Source organism: Petaurus breviceps, unplaced genomic scaffold (genome assembly GCF_028583685.1).
Source record: "Petaurus breviceps papuanus isolate PSGF00001 unplaced genomic scaffold, PetGlider_PUasm1.0 490, whole genome shotgun sequence".
NCBI classification, from domain to species: Eukaryota; Metazoa; Chordata; class Mammalia; order Diprotodontia; family Petauridae; genus Petaurus; species Petaurus breviceps.
The window spans coordinates 409,479-427,016 of NW_027186352.1; the positions used below are offsets into that span (position 1 = coordinate 409,479).

General features: G+C 52.1%; 1 protein-coding gene across 2 annotated transcripts in view; it reads right to left on the reverse strand.

Annotated features, from left to right (window-relative positions):
- Positions 1-14,224: 14,224 nt before the first annotated feature.
- KNDC1 (kinase non-catalytic C-lobe domain containing 1) overlaps positions 14,225-17,538 on the reverse strand; it is a 96,305-nt gene continuing 92,991 nt past the window's right edge. For both annotated transcript variants that reach the window (XM_069101684.1, XM_069101683.1), the window contains one exon: positions 14,225-17,432. In XM_069101684.1, coding sequence (XP_068957785.1) covers positions 17,201-17,432 — 232 coding nt within the window. In that variant the 3' untranslated portion in view covers positions 14,225-17,200. The remainder of the gene's footprint in view (positions 17,433-17,538) is intronic.

The window sequence follows — 17,538 nt, forward strand, 5'->3', positions numbered from 1 at the left end:
TCCAGGCTTCTGTCTAGCTCAGTCAATAAACAGTAAAAAAAAAAAAAAAAACCCAAAAAAACCCCAAAAAACCACCTTTGGTTAAGGGCCTACTTTGTTCCAGGTACTCTGCTAACACTGGAAGGAAGGGGCAGCTGCTAGTCCTGCCTGGGAAGTCTCATTTCTTGAGTCCAGCCATTCTTCCCAGGAAATCTATGCTCCAATTGGGGTAGAGAACATGCCATGGATTATTCTAGGGTCTTCCAGAGGGGCCTCAGAGTCCAGCCCATATAATAATGCCAATGGGAAATAAAGCCAAGTTCCTCTGAGGCTAATAAGTCATTGTTTCCCCAGGATTGCCTCTACAGATATATACATGTGTACATTGTTATTCAGTTGTGATTTACTCTTTGTGAGCCCTTGGCAGAGATACTGGCTTTGTTCACCGCTTCCTTGTCCAGTTCACTCACGGGTGTGCATGGGCGCAAAGTTAAACCTTCTACAACTCTGCTATTTTCCTTAGTGATCTCATTAGAATCCGAATATCCAGTTCTCATCTTTATGCTCATGATTTTCAGACCTGTTTATCCAGACCTAACCTTGCTGCTGATCTCCAGTCTATCTGCAACTGCCTCTGATGATGTATGTCCAGTAGAAATCCCAAACTGACCTGATTACCTTCCTCCCCAAACTCCCCCCTTCCAGATTCCAAACTTCCCCATCCCTCTGGAGGGCAAGACCATCCTCATACTGTAGGCGTAATTTTCAGCTCTTCGTTCTCTCTCACCTCCCAAATCCAATCGATTACCAAGGCCTGTTGGTTTTAATTTTGTCACATCTCTCACATATGTCCCTTCCTTTCTTCTGACAGTGCCTCCCCCCTGCTGCAGGTCCCCATCACTGACACCTGGGTGACTGCAGTAGCTTTGTTCTGTTGTCTCTCCTCACTCTAATCTATCTTTCTCTTGTGATCTGTGAAAGTGATCTTCCTAAATCACAGCTCTGCCTAGGCACGGTTCCCCATCACATCCAGGATCAAATATAAAATCACATATCACCCCCTCCCCACTGCCAGACACACACACACAGATTGAGAGAGAGAGAGAGGGAGAGAGAGAATGAGTGTGTGTATGTGAGAGAGAGAGAGAGAGAGAGAGGAGAGACAGAGAGAGAGAGAGAGAGAGAGAGAGAGAGAGAGAGAGAGAGAGGGAGGGAGAGGGAGAGAGAGAGAGAGAGAGAGAGAGAGAGAGAGAGGTGTTATGTGCAGGGCTACAGCCTCCCTGAACTGCCACTCTCTTCTTAGCTCTGGACATGTCCAGGGTTGTCTCCAGTGCCTGACTGCTCTCCCAGCTCCTCTTGGCCTCTGTGCTTTCCCTGGTTTCCTTTAAGTCCCAACTAAAATTCCACTTTCTTCACCTTTCCCCAGGTTGATTATTCCCTATTTATTTGGCATAGAGTTGTTTGCATGTGTTTGTTGTCTCCGTCATTGGACCACGAACTCCTTAGGGTCAGGGACCATGCTCTGCCTTTCTCTGTATCCCCAGGACTTAACATAGTGCATGGCACATAGTAAGGGCTTAATGTTTATTGACTTCTAGGCATGTGTGTATGTGAGCACTGTCCTATCTCTCATTCTCTGTGAGTTCTTGGCTTGTACCTTCGCCCCCCTCTTGGGCTGGATCTCAGCTTCTCCACCTGGACAAGGAGGAAGACAGGGGATGGGGGCGGAGGGATGATGGTTCTTCAGGTCCTGATTGAAGCCTGTGATCCTGGGCAACCAGATGGAGCTCTTCAGGAAGAATGTTAACTGTTGACAAGCTAGACCAGGGGAGGAATAGAGAAGACTAGAATGGAACAAAACAAAAGAAAGACAGTGACAAAAAAGGGTGAAGATGAGAGCAAGTAAAAATTACTGAGACTTAGTGGAAAGAGTCAGACAACAGGAATTCAGACCTGGCTCTGCCTCTTAATGAATATGGCCATGTGGTTTAACTTTGCAGTTTCCTCATCTGTAGAATGGGAGGATCAGACTGGAAACCATGAGGATACTTTCTAACTCCAGACCTATGGTCCTGTGATCTCGGAAAGAGCTAAGGAGAAAGGACCCAAGCACAGTGATCACTACCCCAAGGGCAAATGCTATTTTTTGGCAGTGATTTTGATAACTGTCCAAAGAAAGGGTTAAATGGATCTCTCGGAGCCCTTCTAGGTCTTAAATTCTGGGATGTTGTGTCTGCCTGGGTTCTCAAGCATTGAATTAGGGGTGTGGGTATGTGAGTGTGTGTGTGTAAGTTTAGAATTTGGCCTAATTACATCCTAGGGGAGAGAGCACCCTAATCTCTGGAGAGAGTCCCTGGTGTACTCAAAGTACAGGCTTCTGAGATCTTTCGAAGTCCCTGTCACTGCCAGCATTAAGTGTAGGGGCAGTAGAAAGGGGCCTGGAGTCTCAGGTTCAAATTCAGAGGTAGAAGTTTAGCCTGAAGGTGAGGAAGTTTCCTGCTTGCCAGAGAAACATAAAAGAGTTTGGCTCCAGTGTTCTGAGTGTCCGAAGCCCTTTCCCAGAGTGGTGAGTTTTAACCAATAGAAGGAGGGGCAGAAACAAACCCATTTAATACCTAATTGTGGATGGATCTCTCCCCTCCCCCCAGCTGGGGCCCCAGGCTTGTCAGAATAATTACAACGCTGGGTTGCAATTTTGAAAGCACTTTGCATACATTATCTCATTAGAGATAAAGTGATTGAATTGTTCTCTCCCTCTTTCAGAGAGGCCAGTGAAGACCCTGTCCGACAATCATTTGCATTTCCACCTCCTTAGTAGGCTATGCAGCACGTACTTGCAGACTTGTTGAGAGCGGAGGCCCTGCTTGGGAGAGGTTGAAGGGTCACACAGCCAATCTTGTGTTTCCCTGTCCCACCCACAAGCAGGAATACTGCCCCTGTGGTCTGGGCAATGTGTGTAGCTTCCAGCAGTGACTCCAGGAAGAACTACAGAGTGATTTGGGAGAGGCTCATCTGGGGCTGAGCTTCCAGGGGGGGCCATCACAGGCCATAGACATGCTTATAAGCATATGTATTTATTGGACGTCTCCAGTGGTTTTGAGGGGACACCTTAAGGCCTTTCATGTGTTGACTCCTTCAAGGGGAGGAGGGGGGATTTAGAACCAGCCTTTTCTCTGGCGGGCACCTGGGCAAGACAGGCAGTGGGTCCAGAGACCAAGGGTAAAGCAATCCTTTCCCTAATTGTGGATTTCCAGTGGAGTCGTTTCCTGGGATTCCTGGCCCTAGGGGTGAGGGCCAGGGGATCAGTTTAGGAATCTGGGCTGGAAAGGAATGAGACCATTGTTTACCGCCAGACTAATGGGATTGGGCAGCCTAATTGTTTTAGGAGTGGGGGGAGGCCTTGCTATCTCTCCCAGAGACTGGGGTGGGGCTGGGACTTTGGGACTCACTCACCTAATCCTAGGAAGGGGAGAGGGGAGAGGGGAAAGGGAGGGAGGTCTGTCTCCTCTTGGAGGAGAGTGGAAGGTGGCAGCTCCCTCTGCTGGATATAACACTCCTGAGCTCTGTGGAGGGAGAGGAAAAGTGTTTCTAAGAAACATGCAGCCATGGCCAGCGCTGCTGCCCTCCTTCCCTTCAGAGTGCAGTTCTTTTCAAGGACCGATAAGTTCAGGGAGGCAGTGAGCCCTTGTGCGGCCCTTCACTTCATCTCACTACATCTGTTCATCTTGCCCTCCCAGACCGCTGGCTTCTCTTATCTGTAGGTGGTCCAGTGAGATGGAGTCAGGAAAAGCTGAATTCAAATGGGGCCTCAGACACTTGCTACCTTGTGACCCTGGGCAAGGGCTTAACCTGAGTCTGCTTAAGTTTTCTCAAATGTGAAATGGTAAGAATGGCAGCACCTAGCCTGGAGGCTTGTGGTGAGCTTCAAGTGAGGTCATATTTGTGGAGCATTTGGGCCCCGAGGTGGGGCGGAGGATAGATCCCTTCCACCTGGAGTCTGGAGGATCTGGGTTCTAATCCCGCCTCAGGCAATGTTTCCTGCTCTGCCAAATGGGCTGGAGAAGGAAATGGCAAACCCCTCCAGCATCTTTGGGGTCGCCAAGAGTGGGACCCTGCTGAAGCTCAAGGAAAGTGTTTAGCACTGTGTGAACACACATGTGCACAGGGGAGCTGATGGGACAGGCCAGGCTGGCAATCCTGCTGGGGTCCAAAGAGAGGGCACAATGGCAGGGGGAGGGGATTCTGAAGAAGGGCAGGGCACAGTCATGTGTAGCCCTCACCCCCACCCCAAAGGAGGAGGAATCCAGGTGATGGCTTTGAAGGGAGTCAGACCAGGTACCTTGCCAGTGTCCAGGTGTGCCCCCACCCCAAGCAGCAAGGGCCCAAATTCCAAGTCTGGCTGGCCATATCTCCCTCAGACTGTCCTGTCAAAAGTCACCAGGCCCCCTCCCTGGGGTGCTGGCGCCTGTTTTCTGGACTGACTCCCCCCACCGCACACCAAATCCCAGGAACAAACAACTTCCTTCCAGCCCCTCCCCTCCTGTGGTAGGAGATCAAAGGCTGGCTGGGCAGGGCCCTGGTTTTAGCATCCTTAATCCAAAATGTGGATCGACTGGAAGAGATGTTGGGGATGATGGGGCTGGTTTAATTTTTTGGCAGACCTGAAGCCAGGCAAAGGAGAGACCCTTGAGAGATCCGTGCATTTTAGAGGCTGGCTCCCATTTGCCTCTAATCTTAAAAGCACTTTCTTTTCTCCTCTTCTCTCCCCTCCCCCCCATTTCCAGGTCCTTCTAAATCTGAATCCCCCTGGGATGGGGGGGAGGGGGAAGGAAGTGAGAGGGTCTGGGATTAACCCCCCCTACTGACTCCCTGTGGGGCTTGGGACAAACCACTCCAACCTTCTAGGCTCAGTTTCCCCTCTGTAAAATCAGAAGTTTTGATGAGGTGATCTCCAAGGCCCCGTCCAGCACTGGGCTCCTAGAACTCCTGAGTGGGGGGTGGGGGATGGGAGAGGAGGTGTTGTGGAGTGGGATCATGGGGCCATCCGGCCAGAAAGCTCTGGAAAGGGGACACCACATGGCAAGGAAAAGTTGCCAACTCCTCCTATTCCAGAGGAATAGCTGGGAGGCTAGTGTCCAGGAGGTTTGATGGCTGACCCCAATGGGCTCAGGGGCAGCAGCCTGGCTTGGGGAAGGAGTCTGGAGAGGCCACTTTCAGCCCAATGGCCCAGTCGGCAGCCTTCTCCATTGACAGTTGCTATGGGTTGTTGTTGCTATGGCTTAGGAGAGGAAGGAGGCTGTAGGATTGCAAAAATCAATATTCTTGGCATTCTGGGTAGTGAAGGGCTTAATGAACCCCGTCAGTAAAGGCCTGGATGGGGGGGGGCTGTGAAGTGGGGAGCCTTCAGCTCCCAGGCCTCCCTCAACAAGTCATTATCAATCCATCTACCCTTCCCCCAACCACGTGACCAGCATTGCTGAAGTGCTGTGGGGAAAGAAAGGGCTGTGGCCTTAAAGGTTTCTTAGAGAAAAGCAAAACAAAGCAGGTTCACCAGGAAAAGGGGAGGGTTCAGTCACCTACCCTGGGCCTCTGGCCCCAAGGTGCCTGCCCTCCAGAGTTTACATTTTAATGGGGAGACAAGCTTTGCACTACCATCACACACACAAAATGATTCCTTAGCCTTTGGGACTAATGGGTAGCAACAGCTTGGGTGGGAGGCACTGGGAAAGAAAGCCAGTGCCTGAGCTAGAAGCCGCATTGAGGAGAAGTGCGCAACACGGTTTCCTAGGCAACGGGATGTGGGCGCCGGGAATGAGCTGTGTGGGAGGGAGGCTGACATGCCGGGGGACTGCAGGAGAGCCGCTGGGCCGCTGTCTGTTACCTCTTCCTGTTGCAATGGGTCCAGGGAATAAACCTGTATTAAATACCTACTGTGCGCCAGGCACGGTGCCAAAGTCATTTCTTTGAGGACATCTCGTACCATTGTAGGTCTGGAGCTGCTGCCTGGTACAGCTGCCTCTAATCTCCCTGTCGAGGCAGGACCAGTCTAGCTCCTCAGAGACTGTGGCACTGTGTGATTGGCAGCTCTATGATGTCATGGACAGCATATTAGTGTTAAAGGATGGCAGGAGACACACGGCCAGGAAGGAAGCCATTGTTATATTCCAGGGGAAAATGGTTGATGGACCATGGCTGGAGAGAGGAGCGAGAAATGTGGAGGGAGGGAGAGTAAAGGAGAATGGCACACAGTAGGCACTTAAATGCTTATTCACTAGCCCTGAGACGGGAGAGCTGGTCCCATTGCGGCTTCCTCATCCATGTAATGGAGATCATTAATAGTTTGTTAATTATAATAGTTTATAATAGGAAAGCAATGGCTTGTTTATTCATAGGGTTGTTAGAATCACTTGAGATCATATGTATAAAGAGATACCATGTAAGTCAATCAATGAACATTCACCAAGAGAGTGAAGATAGAAAACTAGCTAATGGACAGAACTGAGTTCAAATCCAGCTTTGGACAGTTGGTTTCACTCAGTTTCCTCATGTGGAAATCGGGATCACAACAAGCCCTATATCCCAGGGTGGTTGGCAGGATCAAATGCGGTATGTTCAAAGGAGTTTTATCGCAGCATAGGGACCCCAGCTACCCAAAACAAGCCGGGGCAGCCCCGGACAGGGCCGGGGTCGGCTCTCGAGGGGGCCTCTAGAGGTAAGGTTTGGGAAGAAGGCGTGCTGGGCTCGAGAGCCGGGGCTGGAGGAGCTGCGCGGAGACTTAGGGAACAAAGCCCCTCCCCACTTCCCAAGCTCTCCCAGACAAAGTCTGTCGGCCGGAGCATGCGCACTGGGGAGGGCTGGGCCGCAGCTTCCCGAGCCCGACTGCAGGCCTCGGGGCCAGAAAATGGGAAGGACAAAGATTCTTTGTATCCAGCCATTGGCTCCTCCCGGCCCCCAGCTGGGCTGATGGGGGGGATTAAAGGCTCCATTTTGTAGGCATAGAAATTTGGTTTATTGGGCTTTGCAAATGGAAAAGCACTAAAAATGTATCTCATTAACCGTCTCTTGGCTCCTGGGCTAAGACCAGAAAACTAGGCAAAGGCCAAGTCCCTGCGGAGGGCGGCCGTTCTCCCGAGACCCCCATAAGCCCCTGCCAAACTGCACCAAGCGAGAGCTGTCCGAACTGGGGCAGGGGCAGGGGCACGGGCCGCCCGCTCCGAGCCCCGGCCAGCTTCTTTCTTTCCCGGGTCCCACCGTTTACTTTATTTGTACAAAATCGGGAATGAATCGGGAAGAAAGCTGTTGTTTCGGGTTGGAATGGGCTGGGTCCTTGGGTCTAGAAGCTTCTGCTCAGTCGGTCTGGGGACAGATAGCCTGGAGGTTGGCTGCCTTAAGGCAAGTGGGCTTGGCAGCCCAGGAATCAGTCAACCAGCATTTATTAAGTGCCTACTATATACTGTGCCTAGAGTTGGCGAGACAAAGAAAGACAAAGAAACCAGCAAACTACTATGGCCCAACGAGCTCCAGGTAAAGAGATAATCAGCGGAAGGGCACCAGACTTAAAAGGGACTTTTAATTATATTAATTAAAAAATGGCATTTTAAGAGTCTCGAAACCGAGGGGCAGAGGTGGAAGGTCAGAGAATGCCCCAGGGCCAGCTGGGAGGCCACAGACCTCAGAAGTTCAGGAGGAAGGCTTGCGGGGTGGCGGGAAAGGGGGAGGGAATGACGGGAGCATCCGGGAGGCGGCAGGAATGAGTGAAAGTGCTGCCAGAGTGGGAGTGACCTGGGGGAGCCCGGGACAGCCTGGCCCTCAGGTGGGATACCTCAGGTGGGAGCCAGATGTGTCAGGCTTGTTGCCTCTGGAGCAGGCTTGGCCGAGGGTAGAGGGGAGGAGGGAAATGGGAATGTGCAGGGCCGGGGGAGGAGTTAATTATTAAATGACACCTTAGAATGGATGGGATTTGGTGACCTTGATCACTCAGGATAACCTTGGAATTCACCTCCACCCTGTGACCCTGCTTAGCTGCCTTAGGATGGGCAGGTTTAGTAACTAGCTTGGAGGGAGGTTGGGGCCTTTGAGTGACCTTGGGCTGCTTCTGGGTTTGGTGCTCTTGGAGCCTGAGAAGTTGTCACCTAGGGACCGTGGTAGCTTCTGGATTCTTGGCCTAGGAGAGCACAGGTACCTCTGAAACTTGGGGTCTAGCCCCTTCAGACTGGGCTCTCTGACCTGGGGTTTCTGCCATTTACACGGCTTCACCAAAGGCCATCTTTAATCTTCCAGGAGCTCCATGATCCAGGGTAGGAGAGTCCCGAAGGTGGAGGAGGAGGGGAGAGAGAGCGTCCCAGGCCAGAGAACAGCAGGGGAGACTGAGGTCTAGCTATCCCCGCTCAGGAAAAGGAGAGAGACAGCAAAGAGACAATGGCCAGCATCCCAGGACTGGAGTCCTACCTCTCACAGAAGGCTTGATCTTAAAGGGGAGATGACCTTGGGCCCCCAAAGACTTTTGGTTGTATGAATAGCAGTTTGGCCGCTGGGTCAATGATGGATTGGAAAGAGTAATGACCGGAGACAGGGATACTGCTTAGAAAGCTAGGAAGCTTTTCTAGCTGGTGAAAGACCCTGGTTCAGATTTGGCACCAGACACTAGGTGTGTGACCCTGGGTAAGTCACTTAACTCTCTTTGCCTCGGTTACCTCATCTGTAAAACAGGGAAAACAATAGCACCTACTGACAATTGTTGTGAAGATTCAGTAAGACAAGATACTTTTTTAAGTGATCAGCACAGTTCCTGGAATGTAGTAGGTACCATGTAAATGCCTCTTCCTCTCCCTTCTCCAGGCCCCGGAGTGGTTGGGGCTCACATAGTGGTGTGAATGGAAGGACAGCACCGTATGGTGGTGGAAAGGACAGGGCTTGACTACTGGTGGGAGGGAATGGCAGACTTGAGATTGGTTACTGATTGGCCTTATTGGCAGGTAGGGGCTGCTTGGTGGAGGGGCCTTGGAGGCAACACAACGAATGTGATTTAGGACCTTGCATCATGTGGGCAGTGTGAGACAGAGCAGTACTGGACTTGCAGGGCTGAGAGTACCTGTAGAGAAGTAGCATTGGACCTCCAAGCTGATGGGACCCAGGACCTCTCTGTGGGGTGGAGTGGGAGGGATGGGTGGGGAACCAAGGCCAGCGGTCAGGCAGGCAGGCAGAGAAATTGGTCCAACTCTGTGCTGGAAGCCAAGAGAGGGGTGTCTGGGGGTGTGGAGGGCAGTCACCAAAGCTGAGGACAATTGTGCCTGCTTCATTGTCAGCCCTCTGGAATCCTGGCTGCTCAATGCCCAGACCAGAGTTCTTAGGATTTTCCCCTTTGCTGGCTTTCTCTTGGCTCTTCTCTGCTCACAGCACCAGCTCCCACAAGGCTTCCCAGACTTCTCTGGGATCCAACCCCTTGCTCTGGGGGTTTGGGTTGATGCTGCACAATATTCCATAGCATGGGACCCACCAAGTTCACAACTCTGTGGGGCCTGATGAGGCCTCATTGTTGCAGATCCCAAATGCCCAGTCTCCTGACCTTCTGGAGTTCACCTAAAACAGAAAAGCATTATGAAGGACAGGCAAGAGGCATGTCTCCCCCTGCCCACCAGACCCCAGGAGTGAAGGAATCAGCTGTTGATCCATAAATGTTTAATTAGCAAGCGCCTATTAAATGCTTATTGTGTGCCAGTCACTGTGCCTCATGCTGGGCTTACAAAAAGATGCACAAAGACAATCCTTGCCCTCAGGGAGCTCTCAGTCTAAAGGGGAGACAACATGTAAACAGATGTGTGCAGCCAGCTCCATACAGGATGAATGAGGGAAAGGTGAACCAAGGGAAGGCTCTGGAGGAGAGGAGTTGGGGAAGGTGGTGGGAGGTGTGATTTTAGCTGGGACTTCAGGGAGGAGGGGAAGTCAGAGCAGAGGAGGAAGAGCCTTCCAGGCCTGGGACATAGCCAGAGAGGCAGAGGGGTTGAGGGCTAGGGGTGCTGGGAATTCCAAAATTCAAGGGCAAAAGACACAGGTCCCACCTTGAAAGAATTCGACTCAAGCCTTCTTTCAGTCAGAGACAAGATTTATTAAAACACTGGTTGAGGTGGGTGAGAGTTTGAGAATCTGAGCCATCCAATAGATGCAAGATGGACACTTGTATATAGTGTTCAAGGAGTAGATGGAATCAAGGAGTGGTGGTCTAGGGTGGGGCCACAAGGAAAGTGCAGCTGAAAGGATTATTAACTGGGAAGGGCTGGGTGCCCCAGGTAAATGCTGGGGACCTGGGCCTGGTGGGAAAGTCCAGGGTCTTTTAGGGGTCCCTCATTAGTGCCTCATCAGAGAGTCTTGTGGGACAAGCAGCCAGGAGGTGGGTGAAGAATAGGAGTCAGGGCCTGAGGTGTAAGCAGACTGGAAAGAGAGGAGGGGGCTGGGTTGCCAAGAGCTTTGGAGGCTAGACAGAGCGTTTTGTTTTGTCCCCGGAAGCCATAAGGAGCCACTGGAGGTAATTGAGTAGGGAGTGACATGTGCTTTAGAAAGACCCTTTTGGTAGCTGAATAGAGAGGATAGAGTGTGTGTGTGTGGGGGGGGGAGAGACTGAGGCAGGCAGACCCACTTTCCCAGCAATGGATACTGCAATAGTCCAGGTGGGAGATGATGAGGGCCTGGACCAGAGCATTTGAGAGCTGTGGCTGAGGTAAAATTGACAGGCCTCAGAACCAGCTTGGATCTGGGGGGTGAGAGTGAGGATGGCTCCTAGGTTGGCAGCCTGAGAGTCTGGGAGAGGCCAGAGGGTAATAGGGAAGGTGGGAGAGGGAGAGGGCTTAGCAGGGAAGAGAATGAATTCTGTTTTGGATATACTGAATTTAAGATATCTGAAAGGCTGTTGGAGATGTGAGTTTGGAGGTCAGCCTAGAGATTGGGGTGGGATAGAGATGGTAATTCAGTTCATGGGAGCTGATGAAATCACTATATAGAGGGAGAAGAAAAGAGGGCTCAGGCCAGAATTCCAAGAGACCCTGTAGTTAGAGGGAGTGATGGCTCTCTGTCCCCACTCAAACCTTCATGTCAGGAATAGAGTGGGGCTCCTGTGGGATACCCAGGGAAAACACTTTCTTTGTACAACCTTAAATGTAGAGCTGTTCTTCTCATTGTTACCTTCTCAGTCTATTGGGGTAGGGAAAAGGAGAGGAGAGGGGGAGAGACAGAGACTAACATTGAGATGGAGAGAGGGAAGGGGAGAGATTGCTGGAGGAAGTGAAATAGGGAGAGATGGAGAGAGGAAGGGTGGGACAGGGAGAGAAAGGGAGAGAGATGGACAGAGATGGAAACTGCCAGAAATGGAAAGACATGGAGGGGAGAGGAAGAGAGGGCCATGGGCACACAGAATTCAGTCCTCTGGGCATTCAGGACCAGCGAAAAGAATTTCTTTGCCTGCCCCCAGCCTGCACAGCTAAGCTGGCCCCGCTATTACCCAAATGCTACCCATCCCCAAGTTCTCATAGAACCATTGGATCCTAGATTTAGGGGCCAAAGAAGCCAGTCTCCCCCCTTTATAGATGAAGACACCATGGAGTTGGGTTCAGAGAGTGAGAATGAGTGAGGGCTCATAGAGAATAGGTGAGACAGCTGGGATTCAGAGCCAAGTTCTTGACTCCCAATTGTAATGGTAAAGGAATTTGAAGATCTTCCCTGACCCTTAAATAGACCTCACTTGGAACCCAACAAGAGAAGCTTGCTTAAGGGAGGCTTGTTTTTTCAGGAAGACCCAGCTTTTGTTACTTTGTAATTAGGCAGTGGGTTACAAAGGTGGTGATGTCCTCTGACCCTGAAGAGGGCTATTTATACCCTTATATCTGGGGCTCACTTTGGGACGAGTTGTGTGATTTGGCCAGATGAGCCTCTGGGCAGCTGTTGAGCCCCCAGCTTTGAAAACCCACATGTTGGTGCTTCTCTCTCTGGTAAGTGCGTAGCTATGTGATGGTCAGACAGCTAGAAGCCCTGTCAGTCTGTCTGTCAAATTGTGTTAGTTTCTCTGTAGTTTTTGTCTGCTTGTAATTTCTGTTTGTATTTTCTCACGTTCAGGGTGCTGACTTCCCCTTGAACTAAGTGAATGATATATGTGTTTGATTAAAGTGAGATTGTTAACCCCTTTTGAGTTGCTTTCCTTTAGAAAAGCAGACCAAAGAACCTGTGCCAGCAGCCATCCTGGGTATGCTGGGTGCTTGCTGCTATACCAGTCATCTCTCCCTCCTAAGGGCTGAAGTCAAGTGTGTCAGAGACTTCCAGAATCACTTCCATTCCCCAGCAAGGTATGGAAGGGTGCCAGTGAAGATGCCCTTTTTGTAAACTCTCCCCAAGTCTCCAGGTTAATGTATCAGCAATGCCATATTCACAATGCCATAACCCTTACAATGTGGTACCCACATAAGCAGTTCTCTCGGTCACGATGCACCCACTTCACACATAGGCCCCCAAGTTTTCCCCCACTTGCTTCCAATCCAAGCTCTAAGTCCATGGTCCCCTTGCATGTAGGGATGACCCAGAACAGCCATTCAGGCATCTCATTTCATCCAGGGTCATCCCTACAGCTCCCAAAGCCTTGCTTGGCACTGTGTGGGTGGGCACTGAGCACCAAGCTGCACAGACACCCCTCCGTCCCCAGCAGGGGGATGCCTGTTTGTATCATCCACTACCCATTCTGGGCTCTCTCCAAATCTCAAATCCGCTCCATTCCCTTGAGTCTTCTCCCTTTCCCTCAGCACTATTTGTGTCTAGGCTGGAAAGTCAATGGCCAGAAGGCTTGCACCTTCTGTACCCAGCTGGCTGCTTCCCTTCTGGATCCCTGCCTGCCATCCTCAACATGTTGTGGGCCTTTACCAGGGGTGATAAGTTGGCTAGAGCACGGAGGGAGCACCTGGGCATCACCCACAGGTTGTGGTCTCTGTGCCTTACTTCTAGCCTGACTTTCAGACTTTGAGCCCAAGAGAGACTTGACTTCAACACTTGTTGGCTGGACGGGGGCGTGCAGAATCTCCAATCCTCATACTCATGTCGGCCATATGGTATTAAGCCTAAGAGAGAAATTGGGGGGCGGGGGGCGCTGTGAACTGCCTGACATTTTCCCAGCTTTCCTCTCTCCTCTTTTGTGTCCTAGGCATTCAGTGGAGGTGGAGAGAGGAGGGGTGGGAGGGTGGAGTCAGCAGGAGCTGCTCAGTGTAGACCCCCCCCCCCCCCCAGCAGTCAGCACTGGACGGCTGGACAGCTAGACAAAGTCCTCCCAGTCAGAAGGGAACCCTGAATCCGCAGGGGCAGGGGCAGCTCCAGGCCTTCCAAAGAACCCATCATATGGCACATTCCTAATTCTTTAGGAGTGGGGCTAAGCATTGTTCCCCATCTTACAAAGATGAACTCAAAAAGATCAGAGAGCTTTGTTCTGGCTTCCCAGCTCCCCATGGGCTGGAGGGGCAAGACTTCGTGGAGAGCCCTGCCTTTCAGGCCAGAGGGCTCTCTGCCTCTTTGTCTAGAGGAAAGGCACTAAGACCTAAGACCCACCCCCCCTCACCTTTTCTCTCATCCCCTTCATTTCTTCTCTCCTCCCATTCACCTTTTTCCCAGCCAAGCCCCTCTTCTCACCTGATAGCATTAGAGATGTCCTAAACCTTTCTGGGTATTCCTAGAACCCTGAGGTAAAGCCGTATCCAGACAGGCTGTGAGATAATGGGGCAGAGAAGGCTTTCGAGATGTATTTTACAGTCAAGGAAACAGAGGTCCAGGGAGGTTAAGTGATCTCTCTAGGGTCACACAGCTAGGGCTTGTACCAGGTAGAATTTAAACCCAGTTATGCCAGAGGCCTCAGCCTGTGCTGTAGCCAGGACATCACACTGACTTAAGCTCTGATAAGCCAGTCACCAGCCCCAGTCCAGTAGCCACTGGGATGATTATCTGAGGATTCCTAGAAACATTTTTTTTTTCCCTTTTGGGATAGGGGAAGGCAGGGCAATTGGGGTTAAGTGATTTGCCCAAGGTCACAGGCTAATAAGTGTTGTGTCTGAGGCCGGATTTGAACTCAGGTCCTCCTAACGCCAGGGTTGGTGCTCTATTCACTGCACCACCTAGCTGGCCCCCAAGCCCAATGCCAGGCAGGCTCTTGGCCAGCCCTTCCAGGCTGCTCTGCTAGGGAAAGTCCTGAGACCAGTGGGACTCACACGGGGCAGGCAGAGCTACATCTGGATACAAATGGTTTTATTTAGAAATCCAGGGAGCATGAGGACTGGACAACATGCAGACAGCAGAGCTGGGGTGAACAGTGCCTTCACTTCCCCAAGAAAGGCAATGCCATCACTGAACTGAGTCTTTGCACTGCCTGCCCTCTCTGGTTCAGCCTCGGGGGTGGGACCTGGGCCAAAGACCAAACCCAAAACAAAGCAGATGGCTGGTAGGCAGGGCCCTGCTCCAGGCCGCCCTGTTCATCCATCTGGTGAGAGGGGAAGCCCCCCTTGGGATACACACACACACATGCAGGCAAGGACAGTGAGTGAGCCTGAGAATCAGCCATGCCAGTGTGGGCCAAGGAATCTCTCTGGAGGAGACGGGGGCTGGGGTGGGGAGAGGACCACAAAAGACGGCTATGGAGGCCGAGCCGTGAGGACACACAGGACAAACCCAACATCCCAGAGCTGTTTGAAACCTTAAAACCAATGGTGACAGAAAAAGAAAAGGTAACAGTGAATAGGAGGCAGACACTGGCTGCAGAGGGGGCTGCATGAGGCCCAAAGGAGGGATGCCTTGGACTCTAGGTACTGCATTGGTCCAAATAGCAGTGGCTTGTTTGGAACCTGTTTGGGGCACATGGCTGGTATTGCTTTCTCAGGGCTGCCTCCCTGAGGGCCCCTGCAATGGTTAGAGGTCAACAGGACTGTCTGACCCACAAATTCTATTTCAGGTTCCCTTCTGCCTTAGGGTCAGAACCTTGTGTTGGTAAAGACATTTTCTTCCTTCCTGGCCGAGGAAAATCTGGGTCTGGGTTGGGCAGGGGCCTTGGGGTCTGCCCTCTGGCCAGGCTTTCCTGGTGTCTGCCCTGCCTGCCCTTCATGTTCATTCCATGCCCGAAGCAGGCGAGGAATGAACTCAGTAAATCCCTAGAGCCAATCCCCTAAGATAATGGGATAGCCTCTCTCAGAAGGACCTCAACATCAATGTGATCCCTAATGGTAGGGGTCGCACCAGAATCAGGACTCATTTTCCTCAGAGACCCTGGGCACCCTGAGAATACTCCTGGCCTGACTCATGGGAAGAGGTAAGTTTTACAGCAGGAGAAGGTATTCATTCCAGCAGAGATGGGACTGGAGGGAGCCTGGGTATCACCAGTTCTGTCTCGAAGGACTATGGGAAGCTGGTCTTTGCCCTAAGCAGCAGCGCGAGGCACTGATTGTTACAGTTGAGCTGGTGAGCATGCACTGGGGCCAAAGCAGGGTGCCAGGCCACTTTGGAAAGTCACTCGAGGCAGGAACAAGTCTGGGGCTCTGAGGATTCTGGGAGGAGGGTATTGAGAACAAAGCTGCCCAGGTTAGCAGATGGAGAAGGGGAGGAGCCAGAGGCAGCCTCTCTCCTGTTAGAACGTTGTGTTGTGATGGAAACAGCCACCAGGGTTGACTTTAGCAGTGGGAGGAGGCTCAAAGCAAGGTGTGCCTTGGGGAGCCTCACCCCTTCTCTTGAGCGTGGTCCTGGGTCTGGCCAGGGTGGGGTGTGTGTGTGTGTGTGTGTGTGTGTGCGCGCGCGTGCGTGCGCATGCAGACACACACCTCCTAGCAGCAACAACACCCATGCAAAGCTGTTGCCCACTTGCACAGGCTGCATAATTCATTGGGCTGCTGGATCCTACACATGGACAGTGTCCCCCATTGTTCCTAATACAGTAGTCATCCATCTCTCCCGGAAATGGGTGACCAAGTACTGCCTGCCCTGATAGCAGTGGGGGCAGCTCTGGAGCTACCCAGTGACCCACCATAGCCAGAGATGCCCAAGGAAGACCCCACTGTTCCTTGTGGAGACCTGAGGCCAAAGCCTCAGCTAGCCAGTGTCTATGTATGTGGTGCTACAGACCAATGGGAGCCCACCCCTGGAGCTCAGGAGTAAGGGGTGCTGGCCAGTACTGAGAACTTCCTGGGAGCCCTCAGAAACCTAACTCAAAGCTGACTAAAATCTTCATGGAGGTGGGGCATGGTGGGGACAGATGAAATTTGATTTGGAGGTGGATAGGAGGCCCAGATAAGAGGCATTTTAGGCTTCAGGTGGGCTTTGGCAACCTTGTTGAGCAGCTAGGGGACTTCTGCTGGAACACAGACTTCCCTGTTGCTGGACATTGTGGGGGATGGGGGGGCAGCAGGAGGCATCATCAATCAGTTGTGAAAAATCAATTTGAATTTCTAGCAGGGGCTTGACCTCTTCTGGCCCCGGCTCTGGGTGCCTAGGGTGGCCCATGCCCATGGGACAAAGGAGCTTAGTCCCCTCCCTTTGCTGGTGGCTCTCCAGCCAAGCCTCTCTCAGAAGGGAGCAGGGGCTCAGGGAGGCCCAAGAGCCAGAAACATTTCACCCTCCATCCCTGGGTCAGCCAGGCCTAAAAGGACATGTGGCCAAGACAGTTTTCAGCTGTTTTTCAGTCCTGTCAGACTCCTGTGACCCCATCTGGGTTTCCTTGGCAAAGACACTGGGGTGGTTTGCCATCTCCTTCCCCAGCTCATTTTGCAGATGAGGAAACTGAGGCAAACAGTATTAAGTGACTTGCCCAGGGTCACACAGCTAGGAAGTGTCTGAGACCTGATTTGAACTCAGGGAGAGGAACCTCCCTGATTCCAGCTGTCCACTACACCACCTAGCTGCCTCACACTGGCCACCATAGAGGCCTTATTAAAACAACAGTGGGATGACCGTATTGGGCATTGTCTCTTGTCCCCTGGGCTCCACTCTAGCAAAGCAGACCTGCCATTCCCTCTTAGTGCCCCCACCCCCTTCTCTGGGTGGCAGAGAAGCTTCAGCTGAGCTCTGGAATGCTCCAGGGGACAGAGCGACAGCCTGAGGAAGAGGGCAGGAAAGCTCAGGGGGTAGGAAAGGGGCCCTCAGGGACAGTCCCAGGGCTGAGGCAGCCTTCCTGGCCACCTCCCTGAAAGCCCCAGCTGTGGAGTCCTGCGTGGCTGATCAGCTGCTACTGAAAGGTGGCCTTCATGCGGCGCAATGTGTCCTGAATCTTCCTGGAATGTTTTTCTCCAGGAACTTGGTGGAAGTTGGCCCTGTTGTCCGCAGCCAAGAGGGAAATGTCAGCCCCGCTGAAGCGAGCGATTCTTTGCTTGAGGTACGACTGAAGCTTGTGGTCTGCAGCAAAGGGGTAGGGGTTTTCCTGAAATGCGTGGACCTGGCTCACCACCTTGGCGATGTTCCTTGGACAGAAAGAACAGAGGGTTGGGTGGAAGGCCGAGAGGAAAGGTAGCTCTTTTGGGGCATCCAGCCCGGACCCATCCATCTAGGCCAGGACCCCCCCCCCCC